This window comes from Xenopus tropicalis, chromosome 7 (genome assembly GCF_000004195.4).
Source record: "Xenopus tropicalis strain Nigerian chromosome 7, UCB_Xtro_10.0, whole genome shotgun sequence".
In the NCBI taxonomy this organism is placed as follows: domain Eukaryota; kingdom Metazoa; phylum Chordata; class Amphibia; order Anura; family Pipidae; genus Xenopus; species Xenopus tropicalis.
Window position 1 is genome coordinate 11621227 of NC_030683.2, and position 26697 is coordinate 11647923.

The 26697-nt window shown below is 38.5% G+C and overlaps 1 protein-coding gene across 1 annotated transcript; it reads right to left on the bottom strand.

Moving 5' to 3' along the window:
* Positions 1–22946: 22946 nt before the first annotated feature.
* Positions 22947–23549, bottom strand: LOC105945397 (olfactory receptor 472-like). The gene has a single exon (XM_031905809.1). It carries the CDS (start codon positions 23547–23549, stop codon positions 22947–22949), a length of 603 nt encoding a protein of 200 aa, XP_031761669.1.
* Positions 23550–26697: the final 3148 nt, after the last annotated feature.

Here is a 26697-nt window from a genome sequence, read left to right on the forward strand (position 1 = left end):
AAAGTGAAAAGGTTTGGCAATCACAGAGCTAAGCTCTTTTAGTACCCTGGGAAGAATACTATCCGGTCTCCGACCTTTGTTTTCTTTTACATGTTCAAGTCTCTTTTGAATTTCCTCCTGAGTGACCCATGCGTCAGTAGTATTATTACTAAAATTGGTTCTATTAAAATGGAAGCCCTCATTAGGTGGTTGCTCAGTTGTGTAGACAGGTGAAAAATATCAGTTGACAATTTCTGCTTTTTCCCTGCTCTCATCCAACAAACTGACCTCCCAATAATAAGGGTCCCACGCCTTCTTGCTTCATTTTTTAAAATTTACATATTTAAAAATAATTTCGGATATATTTGCCACCTTGCTGAGACTCCCTATTTTCATCTCTATTTTACCTTGTCTGCACCTTTTTTGCATGCTTTATTGCCCTCCTTGTACTTGATGAAAGTTTTGCTGTCCCTGATAACTTGAATGAAGGGGCTTCTTAGCTCAACTCATTGCAACAGTGTCCCAGCTTGATCGTTTCTTCTGTCCAACCTTGACACTAACACTTCTATCAAATCAGAAAGGTTTTGCTTTGCAATGTCATTCCTTGCTTATATCATGAAAAATAACGCTTATTTTTTTAAATGAAGAGTTTTAAGAAAAAACTCAGGCACATTAAGGAAGCTCAGGTTCTCTTAAAAAAACTATGAATAGTTTTCCTAGGTAAAATAACACCTTCCCCCAGAAAATGAACACATAGGGGCTGATTTACTAACCCACGAATCCGACCCGAATTGGAAAAGTTCCGACTTGAAAACGAACATTTTGCGATTTTTTCGTATGTTTTGCGATTTTTTCGGATTCTTTACGAATTTTTCGTTACCAATACGATTTTTGCGTAAAAATGCGAGTTTTTCGTATCCATTACGAAAGTTGCGTAAAAAGTTGCGCTTTTTTCGTAGCGTTAAAACTTACGCGAAAAGTTGCGCATTTTTCGTAGCGTTAAAACTTACGCGAAACTTTGCACCTTTTAAGTTTTAACGCTACGAAAAATGCGCAACTTTTCGCGTAAGTTTTAACGCTACGAAAAAAGCGCAACTTTTTACGCAACTTTCGTAATGGATACGAAAAACTCGCGTTTTTACGCAAAAATCGTATTGGTAACGAAAAATTCGTAAAGAATCCGAAAAAATCGCAAAACATACGAAAAAATCGCAAAATACCGATCATTACGAAAAAAACGCAATCGGACTCATTTCGACCCATTCGTGGGTAAGTAAATCAGCCCCATAGGGTCAGATTTACTAATCCACAAATTCTAATCACGAATGGGAAAAATTCAGATTGGATACGAAAATTTCTGAAGATTGCAAATATCCCAAAAATGCTTACGAAAAAATCGCATTACGAAATATCGTATTTGCGATCCGAAAGTCACTAAATTTTCATACTGACCATTGTAAACAGTGGCAGAGCCTTTCCAAATTTTTCACGCAAGCACGAAAAAATCGGCAAGAATACGCTCGGAGCATTTGTATCTTAGTGAATCTCCCCCCAAAAAAATCTCTAGCACTGAGTGCAAATGAAATGTGAAATTCTGCTGGCACTTGAAGGGTTAATTGTTGTAACTGTGTTGTTTTCAAACACGTTTGCTCTAAAAATGTGAATAAGTGCATAGTATAAACAGCAGAGGAAGGTTCAATGGAAAAAAAGGTTACATTTCCCTTTGGGTAGAGAACAGAAAGGTATTGTGCATCTTGTTTTGATGGAGAAAGCCCATATAGACACCAAGGAGTCAGGGTCCTTCCTCTATTTACCCATAGACTTTGCGAAAAGTACTTTATTACAACTTTATGCAAAAGCTGATCTTTTAATAATAAAGTGCAGTGAGAAAATAGCTTTAAACTACAGTTTGGTGTCCCTGCCTTTACTCTACCACTACCAGTCTGAACAAGTCCCCTCAATGTCTATATAATGGATATGTAGCATCCACTAGTATCTGTCTAAAGACATGATGATATAGAATCAGTTGCCAATTTTTTTTTATTTACATTTTCATGTGCAGTTGGAATTCCCACAATTTCCCCGCAGTCAGTTACGTACAAAACCCTTTTCATCAAGTACTTGCAACAAAGGGTGCTCCTTGCATGACCATATACAGTAGTTGTGCATGGCACCACTCAGTCCTTCCTTTCCTTCTGTTCTGAATCAAGCTATTTTTTTACAGTTATTTTAGGGGACAAAAAGCTTCCTTGACTTTTAAGAAAAAGCCCCCAAGAATTTAGTCCACCAAAGATGAACCTAATAAGACATTGACATTGTTCAATATGGCTACAGCAAGTTATACTTGTTATAGGAAGTTATAGGAAAATTAACAATCTAGGAAGATCTGAAATTGCAAACACTAAGCAGTTAATCATTTTAGCACAATTTTGCATTCAGTGGTTCATAATAGGCATAAGTGAAAAAATTTGCTAGCGATCAATTTGCAGTGAAATCATCGAGTTTGTCCATGATTTGTCATGAAAATTTGTGCCAAATATTTACCTAGGAGCACAAGTAGTGCTTTTATTTCAGATCTGAATCACGTTATTTACACATTTTTAGTAAAAAATAGTGATGGGAGAAAAAATTAGTCAGGCATGGATTCACAGTGAATTTTCACATTTCGCCATTGGTGAATTTGTTCGCGAAACAGGCATCAAAAGAATTGTCACTTGTAAAAAAGGATTGTCTCACACAAAAAATAATTGTCTTGAATGAAAAAGAATTGTCTCTCTCGTGAAAAGAATTCTCTCTCATCAAAAAGAATTGTCGCGCGTGACAATTTTTTTTTGACGGGTGATGTGAGGTTTGATATAATATCCTATATTCTCATATTAGAATGTATGAAGCCGGCACTCACGTATACAGTAGTCACTGGATGCCTGGGTGCAGTGGTGAAAAACGGAAAATTTACAGCAACATAACTACTATATTCTCATATTCATATAATCATATATTCATATATGCATGTATTTTGATACTGTCCTCCTTAAAATTCCTGTCCCGCATTAGCCATCCTTGAAGGCCATCCTTGAAGATAATGAGGTTCTACTCCATATTTTCTTATAATGATCCCTTTGTCTCTGCACGTACACAAGGGGTATAAAAGCCATGATCACGTAAGAATAAACTGAACAAGTGAGAACTTCCATTATGGTCGTGTCCTTCTTGTTCCCGTATATACATCTTTGTCCCAGCAGGAGGGCTCCCACAGATTACTATATTTAAAGTCAGTGGTCAGGAACCTTACAGGTGACATTTTCGCTGTTTCACGAACAGATTTGCTCATCACTAATAAAAGAAAAAAGACCCTTTGCGTTCTGACATCGCCTGCAAAATCAACAAACTGAATAACACTGTGCTTATTAGAGTCCCTGTAAAACCTATATATTGTGTTACTTTTCTAGAAAAACAGTTTGCCTTTATATCAATATATTAGCCTTTAATCTGCAGTGAAACTGTCAATGTAATTTTTTTTCTTTTATAATCTTGACAGAGTTTTTGAAAATCAATTAGCCCAGTTCTAGTGATGAGCACATTTTACCATTGAAGAATTTTTTTCACGAAACTGAAGCATGATTCCCAGAAAAGGAAAAAGTTGCAGTTGCATCAGAATAAAGTCATGGTTGCATCAAAAAAGTCACACTCATCAGAAATAACCTCAAATGCCCCTCATTATGCAATTTTATGCATTGATTACATATGACATCCAGTGAATATTTTTCCATTTATGAAACCTGCTAAATTTTTAAAAATTCTATTGCTTACTCGGAACTATATAAAAGCCTAGTATGTTCTTCCATGGGTTTTCAGTGGTCTGTTTCATAGACTGTTGGAGAATAAACATTTATTAGAAGATATCGCTAACATTTGTGTTAGGATCTGTTGGGGTTTGATCCCAGGACCTCATGGTTGTTGGCTGCTCTCCCTAACCATTGAGCCAGGAGAGCAGCCGGCAAGAAACAATTGCCTTGTGTTTCCTTTTTACCTGTGTCCTGGGCTTGGTAACATCACCCCAGCAGACTTATTGGCTAGGTGGCATCAGCCGATCAGGGCTGACTCTGCCCTATTTAAGCCCAGCCCTTCTCACACACATTGCCTGAACATTGGTTAACATTAAGCACTGTGGCCTGTCCCTAGTTTGTGTTTCCTTTTCTGGCTCCTTGTCTTGCTTTCTTGCTCCTTTGCTCCTTGGTCTTGTTTCCTTGCTCCTTGGCTCCTTTGTTCTTGCTCCTCACTCCTGATCTTTGCCTTTGCTCCTCGCTTATCTTGTCCTGTTCAGTGTACGCCCGCTCCGTCCCATCCTGTCCTGTCTAGTGTACTCCCGCTCTGCCCCGCCCTGTCCTTTCTAGTCTATGCCTGCTTCGTCCTGTCTAGTCTACGCCCGCTCCATCCTGTCCTATCTAGTCTATGCTCGCTCCATCCTGTCCTGTCTAGTCTTTGCTCGCTCCATCCTGTCCTGTCTAGTCTATGCCCACTCCATCCTGTCTAGTCTATGCCTGCTCCATCCCGTCCTGTCTAGTCTATGCCAGCTCCATCCCGTCCTGTCTAGTCTACGCCCACTCCATCCTGTCTACATCTGCTCCGTCCTGTAACAGCCCCTGCCTCAAGGACTCACCTTCCCATCTCCCAATCATAACAATTTGCATATAGAGGTCTCTAAAGGCAGTTTGATATTTCACTACCTGTTCCTGATCACTTGGTGACTGACAGTTGCCCAAGGTAATATTAAAAAAGTACATTCGTAGAGTCAGAATCAATAATGTAAATGTTATTTGCTCAAACAGAGTTCTAGCTAGACTTTGACTTGGTTGATGAAATGTTTTAGTTTTTCCTTTGGATTTTATTTTTTCACAAATGAGAGCAACCTATAAAATTCTGTAACTGAAACTTTTAATCAGTTAATAATTTTAGGACAACCAAATCATAGTTTTCTTGCATTCACTTAGATCAATGGTTCCTGACCTATGTGACTCCCCTCACTCACAGTTTAGTAAAAACTTTAAACAAGTGTTTAAAGTGAAGTTTTATTGATTTGAATTAGTTAACATTTCTAAATTAAAAAAAAAACTAAAGATTTCTGCCTCATTTTATTTAGGGAAGATTGAAATTCTCTATTTTTCAGTGTGTAAATAAGAGGATTTAGCACAGGGCCCAGGGCAATGTACAGCAGGGAGAAATACTTGTCTCTTTTTAGGGAATAACTTGTGGTGGGTCTCATATACAGGCAAATAACTGTCCCATAAAGGGTTATCACACAGATCAGGTGAGAAGCACAGGTAGAAAAGGCTTTTTGTCTCCCCTCTGAGGATTGTATTTTCAGGATAGCAGAGATGATAAATATGTATGAGGTCAGAGTAAGGAGGAAGGAATTAAAAAACAAAAATGTCCCTTCAATGTACATTACAAGTTCCACACTAAAAGTGCTGCTGCAGGAAAGTTTTAGCAATGCTGCGACATCACAGAAGAAATGGTTAATAAGACGGGAAGCACAATATGATAGTTTAGGTATAAGTACAATAAGGCCGACTGATTCACCAAACCCACCAGTGAATGCTGCAGTTATAAGCCCAGCACAGTGTTTCCTGCTCATTCGGGCAATGTAATGAAGGGGATCACAGATGGCAACATAACGATCATATGCCATGGCCGTCAGGAGAAAGTATTCACTGCCAGCCAAGGCCACAAAAACATGCATTTGAGTCATACACCCCAAGAATGAAATGTTATTTTGTTGTGTGAGAAGAATATGTAGCAAATTAGGTAAAACAGTTAAGGAGAAAGAAATGTCTATGAGTGAAAGGTTCAGCAAGAATATGTACATGGGGGTGTGTAAGTGAGGATTGCATGAAATGACTAAGAATATGATGAGATTTCCCAGCAGAATGATGAGATAGATTCCAAGGAATAGCACAAAAAGAGAGATATGAAGCTCAGGAGTATCAGAGAACCCTTGGATGATGAATCCTGAAACATTTTCTTTAATTGCTGAGTTCATTTGTATGTCTTTCCTGTATATAAAAGAAAATTATAATAAAAATGATATAATATGTAAATATATGATTATAAATATAGTACTTTTGCTCCTACCTGTATTTCAGAAATTATATTATGTTTTGATATTCTATTGAACATTTCTGGTAACCCAACTGATCCTGTTAGGGAATGTTGCAGACATGGCCAAGTAACCACTGCTTCAGCTTCTGAGTTCAGATTTTTAGGAGACAGGAGCCTTACCCTTCTGTCAGAATTAATCAGAGCTGAGAGACAGTGTATTTGCCTATGTAGGGAGAAGAGTCACAGGAGGAGCTGTAAAAAGAACACCTTGGAAATGCTGAAAAAGAAAATTGTGTGAAAAAGAAAGAGTAGCACCTGCAGCAAAGTGAATAATAATCATTACATCTTTCTAAAATAGATTTATTTTTGTTCTTCTTCATATTTTTCTTTTTTAATGTAAAAGGTCTGTTAAGTCAATACAATTCTCCTATGTTATTTACTTTATTTTTTAACAGAATAGTCAACAAAAGTTCAGGGAATAGTAATCAAGGCAAAAATCCTGTTTTATGAACCCACATTGTCCTCTATTACTTACCTAAATTCTAATCCTACATGGCAAAGCCAAGTACTTGGTATAGTTCAAATACATACAGTAAGTCAGATAGATCTTGTCTTTGCTCAGCCTGAGGAGCAGAAGGTTGTTCCATGCAGGGGCACAGAGTCTGCCGGTCTCTTTAGGAACTAACACAGTTTATATAACCAGTGTGACAAAGGATATTCATCAGGGAATACACAATAATTAGGTAATTTTCTATACATGTATACTATAATAGGTGAAATATCCTGGGGAAATACCCTAGGGAAAAAGCTTTGGAATAAAAAATATGTTTGTAAAAGTTAAGAATTTAGTGGTGGTATTGGCCACAAAACTTGTCATTCCGCCAGAAGGCAGTAATAGAAACTCTACTGGAACATTACTTCAATAATATCATCCATTTTGCAAGTTCCTTTGACTAATGTAGTGTGTAAAATCCATGTTGATTGGCCCAGTTTTTGAGTACAAATCTGCTTATCTCCTGTAGTGTTTATTGTTAAAATTTGGGAGTCTGTCTCTGCACTTATCAACATTAAACCTAATTTTCCAGTTTGATGCCCAGTTTTCCAGTTTTGTTAAATCTCTTTGTAAAGTAGCAACATCCCGCATGGACCTAATCGTTTTGTGCAATTTACCTTCACCAGTAAAAACACAAACAGTGCTTTCAATGTCAACCTCAAAATCATTAACAAGCAAATTTAAAAGCAAATTACCAAGGACTTACCCCTGTGGTACTCCATTAACAAAACTGGTCCAATTATAATCTGTTACATTTCTCACCACTCTTTGTCATCTAACCCTCAGCTAGTTCTCTATCCAAGTACAAATATTATGTTTCGGGCCAATATTTCTTAATTTTATCGGCAACATTCTGTGCAGTAGAGTATCAAATATTGAGGTTCCTGCTCACCTCTTCATACAAGGCAATGAAATTTGTTTAGTTTAGATCTGTTATTACCTTCCGCTTTGTGCCTATATGTTACCCAACCACTTAGATTGTAAGCTCTACGAGGCAGGGACCTCCTTCCTACTGTGTCTCATACCACATGGCACTTATATATATATATATATTTATTGTATTTATTTATTATATCACTTGTCCTCCATGTGTGTAATTGTGTATTCTGTAAGATTGTACAGCGCTGCGTACCCTTGTGGCGCTTTATAAATAAAGTTATACATACATACATACATACATACATAAGGGTCCCACGCCTACTCGCTTCATTTTTTAAAATTTACTTATTTAAAAATAATTTTGGATATATTTGCCGCCTTGCTGAGACTCCCTTTTTTCATCTCTATTCAACTTTGTCTGATGGCTTTTTTGTGTGCTTTTTTTTGCCCTTCTTATACTTGATAAAAGTTTCGGCTGTCCCTGAAAACTTGGATGAAAGGGCATTTTTTGCCCCTAGTGCAGTCCTGAGGTGGCCTAGGCAATGTAACCCCCAGAGGGAGGCCACATCTCTAGTGCAAAGAGTGCAGTAGCACTAGAGGAGCCAAAATTTCAATTTAAACATTTGAATTTTGGTACTTTAAGTTTAGAGATGTAGCGAACTGTTCGCCGGAGAACTAATTCGCACGAAAATCGGGTGTTCGCAAGTTCGCAAGTTCGCGAACTTTTATCGAAGTTCGCAATTTTGGGTTCGCCTTAGCTGGAGCCAAATTATGACCTCTCACCCCAGAGCCAGCAGATACATGGCAGCCAATCAGGCAGCTCTCCCTCCTGGACCACCCCCGGACCACTCCCTTCCATATATAAACCGAAGCCCAGCAGCCATTTTACATTCTGCCTGTGTGTGCTTGATGAGTTAGCATAGGGAGAGAGCTGTGCAGGGGTTTGATGGACAGTTTAGGTAGCTTTGCTGACTAGTAATCTACTTTCTACTGCTCTGTATGTAGCTGCTGGGGACAGCTGTCCTGCTGATCTCATCTGCTGTAACCCAATAGTCCTTGTAAGGACTGCTTTTATTTTCTGATTAATGTTACTCTAGTCTTCTTTTCATTGTGTACTGCAGCTCCGTCTGTGTGTGTTGGAGACAGGTGTGTTGCTCATAGTAGTGCACTAAGCACCAACCACACATAAACATCATTTTTTTTTTATTTGTGTTTTTTTACTTTGCTACTGTAATTTATAGAGCCCAGTGCTATTAGTCTAGCTGTGTTGGGGACTGGTGTGCTGCTCCTAGTAGTTCACCCCCAGCACAAACCAGAGATCACTTTTTTTTTATTATTATTTTTTTTTTCATTTAACTTACTATTCTTTAATGTGTCCAGTGCTGTTTGCTGTTATTCATAGTAGTGCACCAAACACGTTACACATAGTAGTGCACTAAACATGTTACACATAGTAGTGACATTGTATTGCAATAAAATCACCTGAGCGATGTTTTTCCACCAGCAATAATATATTCCGTATCCACTACTGCGGCGTTTTGTCTTTGCGTGTGAACCGACTGTAACCTTTACACGACTTGATTGGCATGTAGACGCCGGACGTTTTAAAGCAGTTTATTACACAAGTTTAGAAATGTAGTGTGATTTCTGCCCTTTACAGCACAAAACGCAATGCTGTGTCAACAACGTATTTTTCAGAGACATTTTTGCCCTTGATCCCCCTCCTGCATGCCACTGTCCAGGTCATGGCACCCTTTAAACAACTTTAAAATCATTTTTCTGGCCAGAAATGGCTTTTCTAGGTTTTAAAGTTCGCCTTCCCATTGAAGTCTATGGGGTTCGCAAAGTTCGCAAAAGTTCGCACTTTTTGGCGGAAGTTCGCGAACTTTTTTTGTGAGGTTCGCTACATCCCTATTTAAGTTACCAGGAGCAGCTTTTTGCCACCAATGGTAACTTTAGGGCTGCCACCTGAGGTGGAGGCATCTCATTGCAGGAGCGTCCCTGCTTGAATGCCTTAAAAGCATGTTTCTTCTTACCAACCTTGACACTAACACTTCTATCAAATCATAAAGGTTTTGCTTTGCAATGTCATTCCTTGCTTACAAGAAAATGCCTAGATAATTGACTTAATGATGAGGCATCAACCTTTTGTAATAGTAACTGGGCTTTATTCTGAGCAGTTATATGGTGAGGTTTGTAGGATACACCACTGATAATTTTCTTTGTAACCTTTAGCCCATCTGAAAATATCTACCCAACGGGATTTCCTCAGTGCTATCCCTGGTAATTTCTCTAGTGCATAACTGGCTTTACATAAAAACTACTCCACCATTTATAATCCCTCTGTCCCTTCTAAACCATATTAATTTACAGCCCATTCACATGTCTCTTCAAGCATTAGTTTAAAGGATAGGTTTTGTGCTGACCATACTTTTTGCCTCTTTTAACTAGCAAATGTGTATAGGTTTTTATTTTTAGCACTAAACAAGGTACAACCCAAAAATGAAAGTAATGTCATATTGTACTTCCTGTACTTATGAACAAAATGAAATCAGAAATCAAAATGAAATCAGACTTCCAGTACATTAAGAATAAACAAATTCCCTCCCTTCCATCCCAACTATTGCCTGTTGTTAAGCTTTCTGAAAAAGAGCAACTCATTCTACAGTAGACCGCTTATTTGTTTTAATTGTGAATGTTCTTAAGGTCCCCATACACTATAAGATCCGCTCGCTTGGCGGATCTTTACCCGATATCCCCACCTACGGGTGGGCAATATCAGGTAGCAAGGAGCCAAATGATCAGATTACATTTGCGGCCATGGGCAGTCGGTTCGGGGACCGCATCAACGAGCCGATGCGGCCCCCGATCCGACTGGATTTTCTAACCTGGCCGATCGATATCTGGCCAATTTCAGCCCAGATATCGGTCGGCCAGGCCGCTCGTTTCTGCCCATACACGGGCCGATTAGCTGCTGAATCGGTCCAAGGGACCCATATTGGCAGCTTCTATAAGCCCGTGTATGGGGACCTTTAGTCATGTTCCTTGATGTTGTCTTATCTGCTCTCATTGCTATGTTTAAACTACACTGCACTTTAATATACACTAAGAAAATAAAAAGCCTAGCCCTAGAATGTCAACAATGCACTGCTCATGTCATGGAGCCTTAAATCTGAGAAATCTGCTCAGAGAGACATCTGTAACTTGTCTGCATCTCTTTGATGAGTCTACTATCCTGTAACAGAAATATCAGTGTTTGCATAAAAATGTCAGTAAATGAGAAATACATAATAATAAAGAAAATAAAGCTAAATCTTTTAAGTTCTTCTCTACTATTTATTATGGGGATGCGCCGAATCCAGAATTCGGCCAAAATGTGGCCTTTTTCAGCAGGATTCGGCCAAATCCATGATCCTGGCCGTATCAAATCCAAATCCTAAAAATCAACACAACTTTTTGTCCCGTAAACACGGAACTTGAAAATGTTTCCAAAATTTTCTGACATATAACCCTTCCAAAACCTAATTAGCATATGCTTCGGACAAATCCTTTTTGAAGGATTCGGGGGTTCAGCCGAATCCAAACAAGTGGATTCGGTGCATCACTAATTTATTAGTAGTAGTATTAATGTTACTATTTAGAAGTAGGCAAAACTTTCATCTGGTCATCTTCTAAGCCTAGAACACATTCTGCTTGAATTCATTTTTTTATGAATATATGTTCATATATTCCAACTTATTAAAACAGCCAACCATGTCAAAGTCATCCCAGTCTGCTCAGTTTGCCCTTGGTTTGGGTGCATGATGCCAGGTGGGTGATTAAGATTAATTTATTGCATAATATATTTTTAAACTGTATCGCTCTGGAAATACTAATGGAAACACTACTAGTTTTTGAATCACAACAAACTAGCAGATTAATCAAAGTAGTAAATTATTAGTAAACCTGGCTCTTTTATTAAAACATTATTCAGACAGTCATACAAAGAAATTCATAATTTTCAAACTTACATTTTAATAAATCTGCCCCTTATTATTTTATGCATCTGTATATTAAATTTGTAGGGTGGGAATGGTGGGACATTTCATTATCGATTTAATAACAAAATAGCAAGTGATGGAAGCAAATTCCAAATATATCCTCTATTTTAAATACAAGAAGTTATCAGAAAACATGTATAAAATGGTTTATTTTATAAAACTACTTCCTGTTAACCCTTACTTGAAAGAGACATTTGAACCCACTTGCTTATTTTCTACACACAAAAAGGCTCTTTCCACAGTTCCTGGCTATTGCTGAATTCATGTTGAGTAGTACGCGGATTTTTTCGTGAAACGTGCCCTGGAAAAATTCGTTGTGCAACGAAAAATTGTGGCCTGTGTAAAAAAAAGTCATGTGTGTAAAAAAAAACTGTCCAAAAAATGACGCACTGGACAATTTTTGTTTTTATGCGGGTGACAATTTTTTTTTGACTCCCCAGCCTTGTCACTAAGCCTTGACATTCTGACTTCTCGCTTAGCCTTGCTGAATCTTCTTATTGTTCATACACCTGGTCACAACTCCCTCTGCTCCTTACAGTGGCAGGCAGCACCCCCAGGCCTTCTGGGAGTTCCTCACACAGTCAGGCAGCCTTCCTGCCCTGTGTCCTGAGAGACCTTTCACTCCGAGTGACCCCCCCAGATGTGGGAGCACACCCCTCTAGGTAGCTCTTGTCTCAGCTGCCTCTTAATTAGCTGACTGAGAGGAATTATTAACCCTGTGTGCACTAGGAATCCCCCTGCAGTCCATATCACACACCACAAATGTACACTCTCTCTTACATTTTTAGGAAAGAATGCTGTGTTTTCTAACCACACAGTCGCAATGTATATATTAGCCTTTAATCTGAAGAGAAACCGTCAATGTAATTTGTTTTATTATCTTGACAGATTTTTTTGAAAATCAATTTGCCCATTTCTATTTATCACATCACTAGTGATAACCAAATTATTTTTGACAGACATGAATTTGCTGGGAAATTCCGCGTTTTGGTGAATTGTTTTGTGAAACTGCAGCAAAAATTTGGCGCGACAAAAAAAAAAGTCAAAGCAAAAAGTTGCAGTAACAAAAAGTCATAGTCCCATCAAAAAAAGTCATATGGTACATTTTTTACTGTTTTGCCCATTTTTCAGCAATTCTGCAAAGTTTGTGGGGACACGTTTCCCCGCACGGTGCTAATTTCCCCTCATTATGCATTTTGTTCGGCAATTACATACAGGGCCGGATTTATCTTCAGGGCGCCCCGAGGCCGCCCCCATTGGTATGTATGTATGTATGTATGTATATCTTTATTTATAAAGTGCTACTTATGTACGCAGCGATGTACAGTAGAATACATTAATACAAACAGGGGGTTAATAAGATAAAAGATAAATACACAGTATAATAATAAATACAGATAAATCCAGCAGCAATAAGTTAAGAGTCAAGGACACAAGAGGATGGAGGTCCCTGCCCCGTAGAGCTTACAATCTATATGGGAGGGTAACTAACAGACACAAATAGGCAAATATAAGTGCTGTAGGTCACAGTGGGTGCCATTACAATATAAGTGCCAGTTCCCAGATCAGGTGCTGGGCGAGTGCTCCAAAAGGGAGTCTTTAACCTTAGCTTTAAAAAGACTGGGGGAGGATTCTCTCCGGAGGAAATCAGGGAGGGCATTCCCAATGTGAGGGGCAGCCAGGCAGAAAGGGTTTAAGACAGGAAACCGCAGTAGTAGTGGGGGGCGCAACCAAACGATTGCTCTGCGAGGAACGAAGGAGTCGGCCAGGAACGTACGGAGACACAAGGGAAGAGATGTAGTGAGGAGCAGAGGAACGGAGGGCTTTGAAGGTTAGGAGAAGAAGTTTGTAAGAAATTCTTTGTTTGATAGGTCACCCCGCCCCGCCCCCTGTGCGCATGCGCCACACACCCCCGTGCGCAGGCGCAAACCTTTCAACTCCCATACGGAGCAGTGGGGAGAGGTCCCGACTGCTCAGTATAGGAGCCAAATTTAAAAATTTTGTTGCGGCGGGGTGGCATGCTGCCCCTAAACTTCTGCCGCCCTAGGCCCGGGCCTTTGTGGCCTTTCCACAAATCCGGGCCTGATTACATATTACATCTAATGAGTAGATATTTTTCCATTTCTGAAACCTGCAAGAATTTAGAAAATTCAATGGTTTTCTCGGGATTATATCAAATCTTTGTATGTTTTTCCATGGGTTTTAAGAGGTCTGATTCAGACACTGTTGGAGAATAAACATTTATTGGAGGATATTTGATTTGCTTATGAAAGTTTAAACAGAGGTACAGCATGAAGACGTAAAAACAATATCATGTTAACAACACAAAGGACTTATATATCATATCATTTATCACCAATACGTGCATGTCAAGGTCTCTATCACCAGAGTTTCAAGGCAGTCTGATATTTCGCTACCTGTTCCTGATCACTTGATGACTGACAGTTGCCCAAGGTAACACTGAAAAATGACATCAGTAGAGTCAGAATCAATCATGTAAATGTTATTTGCTCAAGCAAAGCTCTAACTAGACTTTGAATTGACTGATGAAATGTCTCAGTTTTTGCTCCTACTTAATTAATCTGTTGAGACTTTGAGATTTTCTTTTTTCACAAGTGGGAACAACCTATAATATTCTGTAACAGAAACCTTTTATCAGCTAATAATTTTAGAACTATCAAGTCATATTTTCTTGTTTTCACTTTGATCAGTGGTTCCAAAACTATTTGACTCCTCTTACTCACAGTGTGCTGAAAACTACTGTATATTGTTTAAAGAATGTTTTATTGATTTGTATTAGTTAACACTTATCTAAATTATCTAAACATTTCTGCCTCATTTTATTTAGAGAAGATTGAAATTCTCTATTTTTCAGTGTGTAAATAAAGGGATTTAGCACAGGGCCCAGGGCAATGTACAGCAGTGAGAAATACTTGTCTCTTTCCAGGGAATAACTTGTGGTGGGTCTCATATACAGGCAAAATGCTGTCCCATAAAGGGTTATCACACAGGCCAGGTGAGAAGCACAGGTAGAAAAGGCTTTTTGTCTCCCCTCTGAGGATTGTATTTTCAGGATAGCAGAGATGATAAATATGTATGAGGTCAGAGTAAGGAGGAAGGAATTGAAAGTCAGCAATGTAGCTTCAATATAAATTAAAAGTTCCACACTAAAGGTGCTGCTGCAGGAAAGTTTTAGCAATGGTGAGATATCACAGAAAAAATGGTTGATAAGATGGGAAGCACAATATGATAGTTTAGATATAAGTAAAACAATGCCAAATGGTTCAACAAACCCAACAGTGAATGCTGCAGTTATAAGCCCAGCACAGTGTTTCCTGCTCATTCGGGCAATGTAATGAAGGGGATCACAGATGGCAACATAACGATCATATGCCATGGCCGTCAGGAGAAAGTACTCACTGGCAGCCAAGGACATAAAAACATACATTTGAGTCATACACCCCAAGAATGAAATGTTATTTTGTTGTGTGAGAAGAATATGTAGCAAATTAGGTAAAATATTTGAGGGGAAAGAAATGTCTATGAGTGAAAGGTTCAGCAAGAATATGTACATGGGGGTGTGTAAGTGAGGATTGCATGAAATGACTAAGAATATGATGAGATTTCCCAGCAGAATGATGAGATAGATTACAAGGAATAACACAAAAAGAGAGATTTGAAGCTCAGGAGTATCAGAGAACCCTTGGATGATGAATCCTGAAACATTTTCTTTACTTTCTGAGATCATTTTTATGTCTACCCTCCTGAATATGAAAGAAAACTATTGTAAACAGTATATGATATGTAAATATATGATTATAAATAGAGTACTTTTGCTCCTACCTGTATTCCAGAATTTATATTTTGTTTTCATATTCTATTGAACATTTCTGGTAACCCAACTGATCCTGTTAGGGAATGTTGCAGACATGGCCAAGTTACCACTGCTTCAGATTTTTAGGAGACAGGAGCCTTACCCTTCTGTCAGAATTAATCAGAGCTGAGAGACAGTGTATTTGCCTATGTAGGAAGTATAGTCACAGGAGGAGCTGTAAAAAGAACAGGGTTTGCAGAACTTTTCCTCCATGCAACACCTTGGAAATGTCGAAAATAAAAAATGTGTGAAAAAGAGAGTATCACATGCAGCAAAGTGAATAATAATCATTACATATTTCTAAAATAGTTCCTTAGATTTCTTTTTGTTCTTCATATTTTTCTTTTTTAATTGAAAGGGTCTGTTAAGACAATACAATTCTCCTACGTTTTTACTTTAAAATTCTACAGTAATTTTTTAACAGAATAGTAAACAAAAGTTCAGAGAATAATAATCAAGGCAAGAATCCTCTTTTATGAACCCACATTGCCCTCTATTACTTACCTAAATTCTAATCCTACATGACAAAGCCAAGTACCTGGTATCATTCAAATACATTAGTCAGATAGATCTTGTCTTTGCTCAGCCTGAGGAGCAGAAGGTTGTTCCATGCAGGGGCACAGAGTCTGCCGGTCTCTTTAGGAACCCAGTTTATATAACCAGTGAGACACAGGGAATTCCTCAGGGAATGCACAATAATTAGGTAATTTTCTATACATGCATAATATAATAGGTGAAATGTCCTAATAATAAATACCTCTCAAGGGAAAAAGTTTTGGAAAAAAAAATATGTTTGTAGAAGTGAAGAATTTAGTGGTGGTATTGGCCACAAAACTTGTCATTTTGCAAGAAGGTAGTAACATTACTACAACATTATCATCCATTTTGCAAGTCCCTTTGCCAATATTTCTTAATTTTGTCATTAACCTTCTGTGCAGTAGTGTATCAAATATTGAGTTTCCTGCTCACCTCCTCATAAACGGCAATGAAATTAGTTTATTAAGATCTGTTACGCATAAAACCATGCTTACACAAACTCATAGTATTGTAATTTTCAAAGTATTTAAGTATCCTATTTCTTTTTACCCCTACCAAAAGCTGAGGCTGAGAACGGAATCCTCTTTCATATGGTGGCACCAAATTAGCAACTTAGTGAAAGTGAAAAGGTTTTGCAAGAACAGAGCTAAGCTCTTTTAGTACCCTGGGAAGAATACTTACGGTCCCCGACCTTTGTTTCTTATCTCCCACATAGCATTAGGTACCAAGATAAAACACCCTAAATATGAACGCCAGGGGTCCACTGAACAGTTTGATGCCCAATATGTATAGGTTTACCTAAGTATGTGGCATGTAGGGGCCCCAATGTGAATATACCCCCATATGTACTGTCATTTCTGTCATTTCAGCTCCTGCAAAATCAACACATTTACATCATTATATGTGGGATAAAGCTAGTAAAAAGTACGCTCACCCCAGAAAGTCATATATTTTTGGAAAGTACACATTCCCCCAAATCTAAAATGGGTACCCATGTCTTTCTACTCCAAAGTACCAAGCCACACAGCTTTTCTAAATTTAGCAATTTTGATGACATTTCCAAAAATCCCCTCAAAGCTTCCACTTTGCAGCATCTTATCTCCCACATAGCATTAGGTACCAAAATAAAACACCCTAAATATAAACGCCAGGGGTCCACTGAACAGTTTGATGCCCAATATGTATAGGTTTACCTAAGTATGTAGCATGTAGGGGCCCCAATGGGAACATACCCCCATATGATGTATCATTTCAGCTCCTGCAAAATCAACACATTTACATCCTTTATGTGGGATAATGCTACAAAAAAGTATGCTCACCCCAGAAAGCCATATATTTTTGGAAAGTACACATCCCCCCAAATCTATGATGGGTAAATATTTCTTCTTGCTTCAAAGTACCAAGCTGTAAATCTTTCCTAAGTTTGCAGATTTATATGACATTTCGAAAATCGCATAAAAATGTTGCAATTTGCCGCATTTATCTCACACAATTTCTTGATAAAGATCAGATAAAGACAAATCACCCCAAATAGGAACACCAGAGGTCTACTGAATAGTTTGATGCCCAATATGCATAGATATACCAAAGTCTGCGGTATATACTGACCCCAAAATGAAAAGGATTTCTCGCCCGCCAGCTCAGCTTTTGCACACAAAGCCCCCTGTCAGTGTATTATGTGCCAAAACTTCCCCTAACTATACAGAGACCCCCACAAAACCATATATTTTTGGAAAGTACACATTCTGACAAATCCAACAAGGGTAAAGAGTCCTTTCTACACCAAAGTACCAATCTGCAGAGCTTTCCTAAAGTTATTGGTTTTTATGACATTTCAGAAAATCGCCTAAAAATGTTGCAATTTGCCGCATTTATCTCCCACAATTTCTTGCGTACAAAGGCAAGTCACCCCAAATAGGAACACCAGAGGTCTACTGAACAGTTTGATGCCCAATATGCATAGATATACCAAAGTCTGCGGTATGTACTGAACCCAAAATGAAAATACCGCATAAGGATTTCTCGCCTGCCAGCTCAGCTTTTGCACACAGAGCCCCCTGTCAGTGTATTATGTGCCGAAACTTCCCCTAACTATACAGTGACCCCCACAAAACCATATATTTTTGGAAAGTACACATTCTGACAAATCCAATAAGGGTAAAGAGTCCTTTCTACACCAAAGTACCAATCTGCAGAGCTTTCCTAAAGTTATTGGTTTTTATGACATTTTAGAAAATCGCCTAAAAATGTTGCAATTTGCCGCATTTATCTCACACAATTTCTTGCGTACAAAGGCAAGTCACCCCAAATAGGAACACCAGAGGCCTACTGAACAGTTTGATGCCCAATATGCATAGATATACCAAAGTCTGCGGTATGTACTGAACCCAAAATGAAATTAGCGCATAAGGATTTCTCGCCTGCCAACTCAGCTTTTGCACACAGAGCCCCCTGTCAGCGTATTATGTGCAGTAACACCCCCTAACTATACAGAGACCCCCAGAAAACCATATATTTTTGGAAAGTACACATTCTGATGAATTCAAAATAGGTAAAGTTATTTTTGTACACCAAAGTTACACACCACAAAGCTACGCTAAAAACAGATTAGGAACACATATACAGGGATAAAAATGCAATAAAACCACAAAAATTGTGCAAATCAGTGAAACAACAAAATAAGTCACATGACAGTGTAATTAGTGGTCAGAATATCTGATCCAATAGTCACGCTGTCAAAATAAACAGTTTTTAGGTAAAAGAAACTAAAAACAAAGTGGTAAAATGAAAAAAAAAAAGGTGTTTGTGTATACATGTGTGTACATGTGTAAAAAATGTGTGACAGTGTGTAAGTGTATATGAGTGTAAATAAGTGTAAATAAGTGTATAAAAGTGTGAAAAATGAAAAAAAAAAAATGCTAAAATGTGTGCTGTAAGTGTGTGTAAATGTATGTAAGTATGTATAAATGTATGTAAGTGTGTGTAAGTGTATAAATGCAAAAAAAAAAAAAACTCCTTACCTGTCCTGAAGACCCGATCGCCTCCTCTTCAGTGGGCCGGCGCTGGGGGAGAAGGAGGAAGCAGGAACCAGCAGATGCGATGCGATCGCGTCTGCTGCTTCCTGGAGGGTCCTGCTGGCAGTAAAAGGCCTTAAACATCGTTGGCGTTTAAGGCCTTTTACTGCCAGCATGAATGCCATACGTGCTTGGCAGTAAAAGAGTTAAACACGTCTTTGGTTTCCAAGAGTGCCAGTGCTCCTAAAATGGCTGCTGGAGGAATTCCTCTTTGGGAAAAATAAAGAAGTTTCATGGAAATGAAGTCCATTTAAACTTGAATATTTCAACTCGAAAAAGTCAGGATTTTTGAATGTAAACGATAATTTTCATCCGAACAATTCAAGCATTATCATGACATTTTATAAATACAGCAATGATCGAGTTTAATTCTAATTTATACAATGTCGATTTTATATGACTTTCAAGGCCAGAAAAAAACACATTTTAGTAAATGTACCCCTAAAGGTATTGTGATTCAAATTACAGCCCCAGGTCTAAAGCATTCCAGAATGTATTAGTATTCCTATACTGTCTACTAGTGATGAGCGTGCAAGTTTTTTGTTGCCAGCTTCTTTTTTTGACGCGACTGCACCTATTTTGATGGGACCACACCCAGTTTGATGTGACCATGATTTTTTTTGACGCTCAACAAATTTTTCCACTGCAAATTTTTGCTCAAGTTTTGCAAAACAATTCGCCAATGGCGAATCCATGCCTGGTGAAAATATTCACTCATCACTACTGTCTACAGTATTTCTAGCCTGCAGCTGAAAATGCTATCTGGTTGTTTCAGTCACTAACCTTGGCAACCAAATAAAAGATTTTATTTGAGGATCCAATTTTATTGTTCTCATTTTGATTTTATTTTTACATTTTTTTAGTTCTTCTATTATTCTGAGTTCCAAACTGCTGCCTGGTTGCTAGGGTAAGTCTAGCAATCAGACCTGCCAATTGCAAAGCAAATATTGTAAATATTTATTTAAAAAAATAAGAAATAACTAAATAAATAAATTGAAGGCTAATTGTAAATTGTCTTAAATACTAAACAAAACAAGGCAGAGTGGGAGCAAGGAGAAGCTATAGCTAGGGAAAAACCTCAGTTCTCAAACAACAATGCTCAGGCCAGCACATTATATGGGATTGGATGTTCATGGATGGCCCTAAATGACCAATAAGGCTGCATGTATGTAATGGCAAAGACAGATGGAAGGGTTTTGCCTTGCAGTTCTGGGATCTGGTTGTCCAGTTTCCACCCACACTCTAAAACCATACAGGTAGGTTAATTGATTAATTAACCATAGTAAGTGTGAATGTAATAGGGACCTTAGAATGTATGGACCACTGGGTCAGGGTCTGATGTATAATTTCTGTAAAGTCCTGTAGAAAGATGCTGGTGTTAATAAATAGATAACAGAAATAATAATAACCTGCTGGCTGTCCTCTTGGTCAAGTGGTTAAGCAGATGAACAGGAGGTTCCTGGCAGGGCCCAAATGATGGTTCTGATGCACTGGATGAAGCTCACCCAAAATATTTTGAGAAATTAAAATGCAGATTAAATTTCATAATAATGATGTGACATTTTAATGGGATGTTAAGAGATGGAAGGAAAAAAATTGTAACTACTTGATAAATAAGTAATTTTTCCCCACTTTGGTAATTTCTGTTCAATTTTTGCAAACCAACATCTTTTATTTCTCATGAGGTTTTTTAAATTTGAGACAATTGTAATAAAGTGTGATGCAGGAAAGAAGAGACTAAGAGACTGAATTAGAATTGGCCACTCCAGACTATCACCTTGATACTTTAAAACATACATTTTATTAATATTCATTTAGTTCATGGACCATTAAAACAACACAAACACAAGGGACAATTTAAATATGTTTTTTACACATGTCAAGCAATAATTTACAAATAGGTTGTGTCTACCCTACCAAAAGAGCAATGGTCGATTCTATCCACTTTCTAAACTATTGGACCCCACCAGACATTGATAAGGAGTACTTTCCTGGGGACAACAGAAAACAACAGTTCTTGTAAAACCATTAGTGAAATGTGAGTTGAATGGGTGGCTCTTTATTTGTTTTAGTGGCATGTAAATAAAATATGAGAGTGTTAAAATATTGGCGCAAAAGTAAAAGTGTTGTAGCTTAGCTCATGATTTTTATGGTGTCATTTTTATTTTCTAAATGACACTGTTACACAGCAAATAATTCCCTCTGCCATTTAACCTTTTATTCTTGAACCAACAAATGTATTTTTAGTTGTAATATTGGTGTGTAGGCGCCATCTCAGTGCCTTGTGCCTGAGTCTGAGCTTTCAGCCAGCGCTACACATTAGAACTGCTTTCAGCTAACCTATTGTTTCTCCTACTCCCATGTAACTGGAGGAGTCCCAAGCCAGACTTGGATTTCTTACTATTGAGTGCTATTCTGATACCTACTGGGAGCTGCTATCTTGCCTCCCTTCCCATTGTTCTGCTGATCGGCTGCTGGGGGTGAGGGGGGGGGATATCACTCCAACTTGCAGCGCAGCAGTAAAGTGTGAGTGAAGTTTATCAGAGCACAGGTCACATGGCTGTGGCACCCTGGGAAATGAAGTATATGGCTAGCCCCATGGGAAAAACAGGTTCCAACGCAGGATTCAGCTGGAGAACCTTTCTGACATTTATCCTTCTGTGCATGATTTTGGAAGCCTCCCATAGGGCTCAATGGCACTCTGCAGCTCCAACCCGGCCCAAGGAAAGTCTCCCATAGGGCTCAATGGCACTCTGCAGCTCCAACCCGGCCCAAGGAAAGTCTCCCATAGGGCTCAATGGCACTCTGCAGCTCCAACCCGGCCCAAGGAAAGTCTCCCATAGGGCTCAATGGCACTCTGCAGCTCCAACCTGGCCCAAGGAAAGTCTCCCATAGGGCTCAATGGCACTCTGCAGCTCCAACCCGGCCCAAGGAAAGTCTCCCATAGGGCTCAATGGCACTCTGCAGCTCCAACCCGGCCCAAGGAAAGTCTCCCATAGGGCTCAATGGCACTCTGCAGCTCCAACCCGGCCCAAGGAAAGTCTCCCATAGGGCTCAATGGCACTCTGCAGCTCCAACCCGGCCCAAGGAAAGTCTCCCATAGGGCTCAATGGCACTCTGCAGCTCCCCGGCCAGGAAGTCCCAGGCCATGGCCTGCAGCCCAACCGGCCAGGAAAGTCTCCCATAGGGCTCAATGGCACTCTGCAGCTCCAACCCGGCCCAAGGAAAGTCTCCCATAGGGCTCAATGGCACTCTGCAGCTCCAACCTGGCCCAAGGAAAGTCTCCCATAGGGCTCAATGGCACTCTGCAGCTCCAACCTGGCCCAAGGAAAGTCACGATAACAAAGCTTTAATGAATCCCAAACTTTCGTACTCATTATGACAAATACAATTTTGTCATGTAAAATTTGTCACAAAGTACGATAAAGTTGTGCAAATTAATGAAAAAAAATATAGAAAATACACACAGTTCTATAAATTAGAAAAAATATTAATTTTTTGTATTCAGAATCAGTCGTACTTTGATAAATGGGCCCCCTAGACTTGTAACTAGGTATAACATGTCTTTTGGTGCATGGTTTAAAATATCCTTCTTTTCCAACATAAGGAAGTATGCAAACATCATAATATCTTTTGGTTTTTGTATGAAGCAAACACAAATTTCTCAGGATACATTCAGTTCCTTGTGGGAAGTGCATTGTAACTGTTCCTATTATGTCTTACTATCCAAGAGACACAGTCTCATAGCTTATCTATGTACCCACTTTCTCTCTCTGAAATGTGCACAATTTTGTGGCATTCCCATGCATCTACTATTGAGTTATTATATTGTACCAAGGAAAAACTTGTTATTCTAATATATCCTAATACATTTCTACTGCTCAATAATCAAGGTCAGAACACATTTAAGTTCAAATTATCAGAGAAGTAAAATAAAAAAATCTGCTTCTTTTCAGTTTTCTTAATGACACATGAAATTCATTGTTCTTCAGGGTATAAATATAAGGATTTAGCAAGGGTATTACTATAATATAAAAAAGAGCAAAAAATTTGCCCTGCTTGGGAGAATATGTTGATATTGGCCTGATATACAAAGAAATAATTGTGAAATAAAATATAATAACACAAGTAAGGTGGGAGGTGCAGGTGGAGAAGGCCTTATGCCGCCCCTCTGCAGATTTAATATTCAGAATAGCCAAGATGATAAAAATATATGAAGCCACAGTGAGAATGAAAGTGTTCAATGTAACAAGTGCACCTTCTAAGTAGTTTAAAATCTCAACATAGAAGGTATTGCTACAAGAAAGCTTCAGAAGTGTTTCAAAATCACAGAAAAAATGGTCAATACTGACGGAAGAGCAAAATGAAAATTTAGATATAAGGAAAAAATATGATGTAGGGTCCAAAAAACCAACAGCCCAAGCTACAGATAATAAGTAAATACAGTGTTTTTGACTCATACGAGAAACATATAAAAGGGGGTGACATATTGCAACATAGCGGTCGTAGGCCATGATGGCCAAGAGAATGAATTCAGTGCAAAACAATGAGAGACAAAAATACATCTGAATCATACAGCCCATAAATGAAATACCTCTGTGCTGTGTAAGGAGAGAATGTAACAAATAAGGTATAATATTTGACGTAAATGAGATGTCAAGGAATGAAAGGTTCATGAGATATATATACATGGGAGTATGTAAGTGAGAATCCACTGAAATCACAAATAAAACTGTTAAATTGCTCATCATGATAATAAAATAAATTGCTAGCAGCACCACAAAGATAGGAGTTTGCAGTCCATCATAATCAGAAAACCCATGGATTATAAAATATGATATATTGCCATACATTCTGTTATCTTCTTCTCTGTTCCTAAAGAAAACAAAACACTTCTTAATACCCTAGTTTCTATTACCCAGGATCGAGTAGTAGAGCAATGAGGGGTGCAAAAGTGAAGCCCTTAGCATTCATCTAACTAGTATTCAATGGGTTATTACTGAATTGAAATCCAAAGAAGGGAAACTAAGTTGTTAAAGATAGCCTCAGTTACGATGGAAGGACTGACCAGGTTGGGGGTTGTTTACACTGGAGAAAAGGTGCTTTAGTGGACATATGATAACTATGTATAAATAAATACTGTAAGAGGGTAGTATAATAAACTATTTTATGCTTTTTTTTAAATACTTACTGTCCATTCAGATTATAAGAAAGGAGGTTCAATTTAATATTTGAAGGATTTGTTACAGTAAGAGCTGTGATGTTGGGAATTCCCTCCCTGAATCAGTGGTACTGGCGGATACATTAGATAGCTTCAGGAAGGGGTTGGATGACAAGTTAGAAAATACAGATTATTAAAAATAGCTCACAGTACAAGCTGATCCACAGGCTGGTCCAATTGCCATCTTGGAATCAAAAAGGATTTTTTTTCTCCTCTAAGGCAAATTGAAGAGTCTTCAAATAGGGTTTTTTTTTTCTTCCTTTGGGTCAACTAGTAGTAAGGCAGGTTTTATTTACAAATACAAATCTAACTTGATGGACATGTGTCCTTTAACCTATATTCCTGTGTTTAGTTGTAGGATCCCTTGCTTATTCATTGTGATAAGGAGTCTATCAGTATTTGCAAGAACTTTCAGCATTTTATAGGATGTGTGTGCCAAAAGGTGTCCCTCAGAGAATTTTAGACGATCATGGAAAAGAAATATGTCTCTAGGGGAAATAAAGCATAATTATACTAATAACTATAACTGTATCTTATCATAAATTGTTTCCTACCCTAGATTGTTTATTAATTGCGATGGGCAAAATAATTCGCCAGGCATGGCTTCATGGCGAATTTCCGCAGTTTGCCATTGGCGGATTATTTCACAAAATGGGCGACAAATGAAAAATTGACATGCGTGCATTAACTAAAAACGTGGACATGACTATTTTTTGTTTCACAAATTTTTCGCCATTTCGCAAATCTTTTGAAAGATTTGCAAATTTTTCGGCAAAGCAAAACGCGGGTGATTCGCTCATTACTATTTGTTAACTAAATCAGTGTTTTTCAACCTTTTTTGGGCAAAGGCACACTTGTTTCATGAAAAAAATCACGAGGCACACCACCATTAGAAAATGTTAAAAAATTTAACTCTGTGCCCAGCAGCAGTGCCCCCCTAGTACATTGGTGCCCAGCAGCAGTGCCCCCTAGTACATTGGTGCCCAGCAGCAGTGCCCCCTAGTACATTGGTGCCCAGCAGCAGTGCCCCCCTAGTACATTGGTGCCCAGCAGCAGTGCCCCCCTAGTACATTGGTGCCCAGCAGCAGTGCCCCCTAGTACATTGGTGCCAAGAGCAGTGCCCCCCTAGTACATTGGTGCCCAGCAGCAGTGCCCCCCTAGTACATTGGTGCCAAGAGCAGTGCCCCCCTAGTACATTGGTGCCCTGCCTACGGCACACCAGGCAACATCTCAGTGGAACAGTGGTTGAAAAACGCTGAACTAAATGTTTTTGCATCCTTGCTCTTTTTTGATAGTACCTCAACTCCAATCCTAACAATCTACCTCTACCTTTAAACCTCCACACACCCATGACATAAAAATATAATGGAAAAAGGACACCATGATAATTTGTCACAAATAATTTTTTAGCACTTCTAGCGAAATTAAAACTGGATAATAAAAACATACCTTTTACTAATAATCCAAACACCAAAAAAAAAAAATGCCTTCAAACAATCACACATTTTTAAGAATATAATCTTATAGTGCTCATCATTTCATATTCATAATGGAGGAGCTTATCGGTATAAAGCAGTGATCCCCAACCAGTGGTTCCTGAGCAACGTGTTGCTCCCCAACCCCTTGGATGTTGCTCCCAGTAGCCTCAAAGCAGGTGTTTATTTTTGAATTCCTGTCTTGGAGGTTTTGGTTGCATAAAAACCAGTTGTACCACCAAACAGAGCCTCATTTAGGTTGTCAGTCCACATAGGAGCTACTAAATAGCCAATCACAGCCCTTATTTGACACCCACGTGAACATTTTTCATGCTTGTGTTGCTCCCCAAATCATTTTACATTTGAGTGTGGCTCACGGGGTAAAAAGGATGGGGATCCCTGGTATAAAGTAAAGTCAATATTGTGATCCTTACATGTAGGTTTAAAAATAACTGTGGTTACTTTTATCTCCTGCAGTAGTCAATTCAAAGTTTCCCAAAAGGACAAATGCCAGTAATGGAAAGATCACATACTGCCAGTCCAAATTAGGATAGTCAATCTAAAAATGTAGCCATTTGCATCTCCTTATTCAACTAAAAACCTCATAATTCCCATAAGAATTTTTTTTTTGTATTAATTTCAGATACCCACCTTAGATTACTAGATTTAATTATTTCATATTACATGCCCTTAAAAGAGAACTAAACCCTAAAAATCAATATGGGTAGATATGTCATATAGGTTCAGCATTTCTATAACAGTAAAAGCCCCGGACTTCAAACTTGTCAAAGGAGCTTCCCATCTTGGATTTTATTAAAAGTGTTAGAGATAATCACATTCAGTGTGCCTTGAGCAGTTGTTGAGAAGCTAAGCTTAGGGGTCATAGCTAGTGATGAGCAAATCTGTCCCATTTCACTTCGCGAAAAATGAGAGAATCTTCCAAAAGATTTGCAAAAGGACAAAAAA

Coding starts and splice junctions, on each gene's coding strand:
- LOC105945397 (XM_031905809.1), bottom strand. CDS start 23,549: ATGGCCTACGACCGCTATGTTGCAATATGTCACCCCCTTTTATATGTT.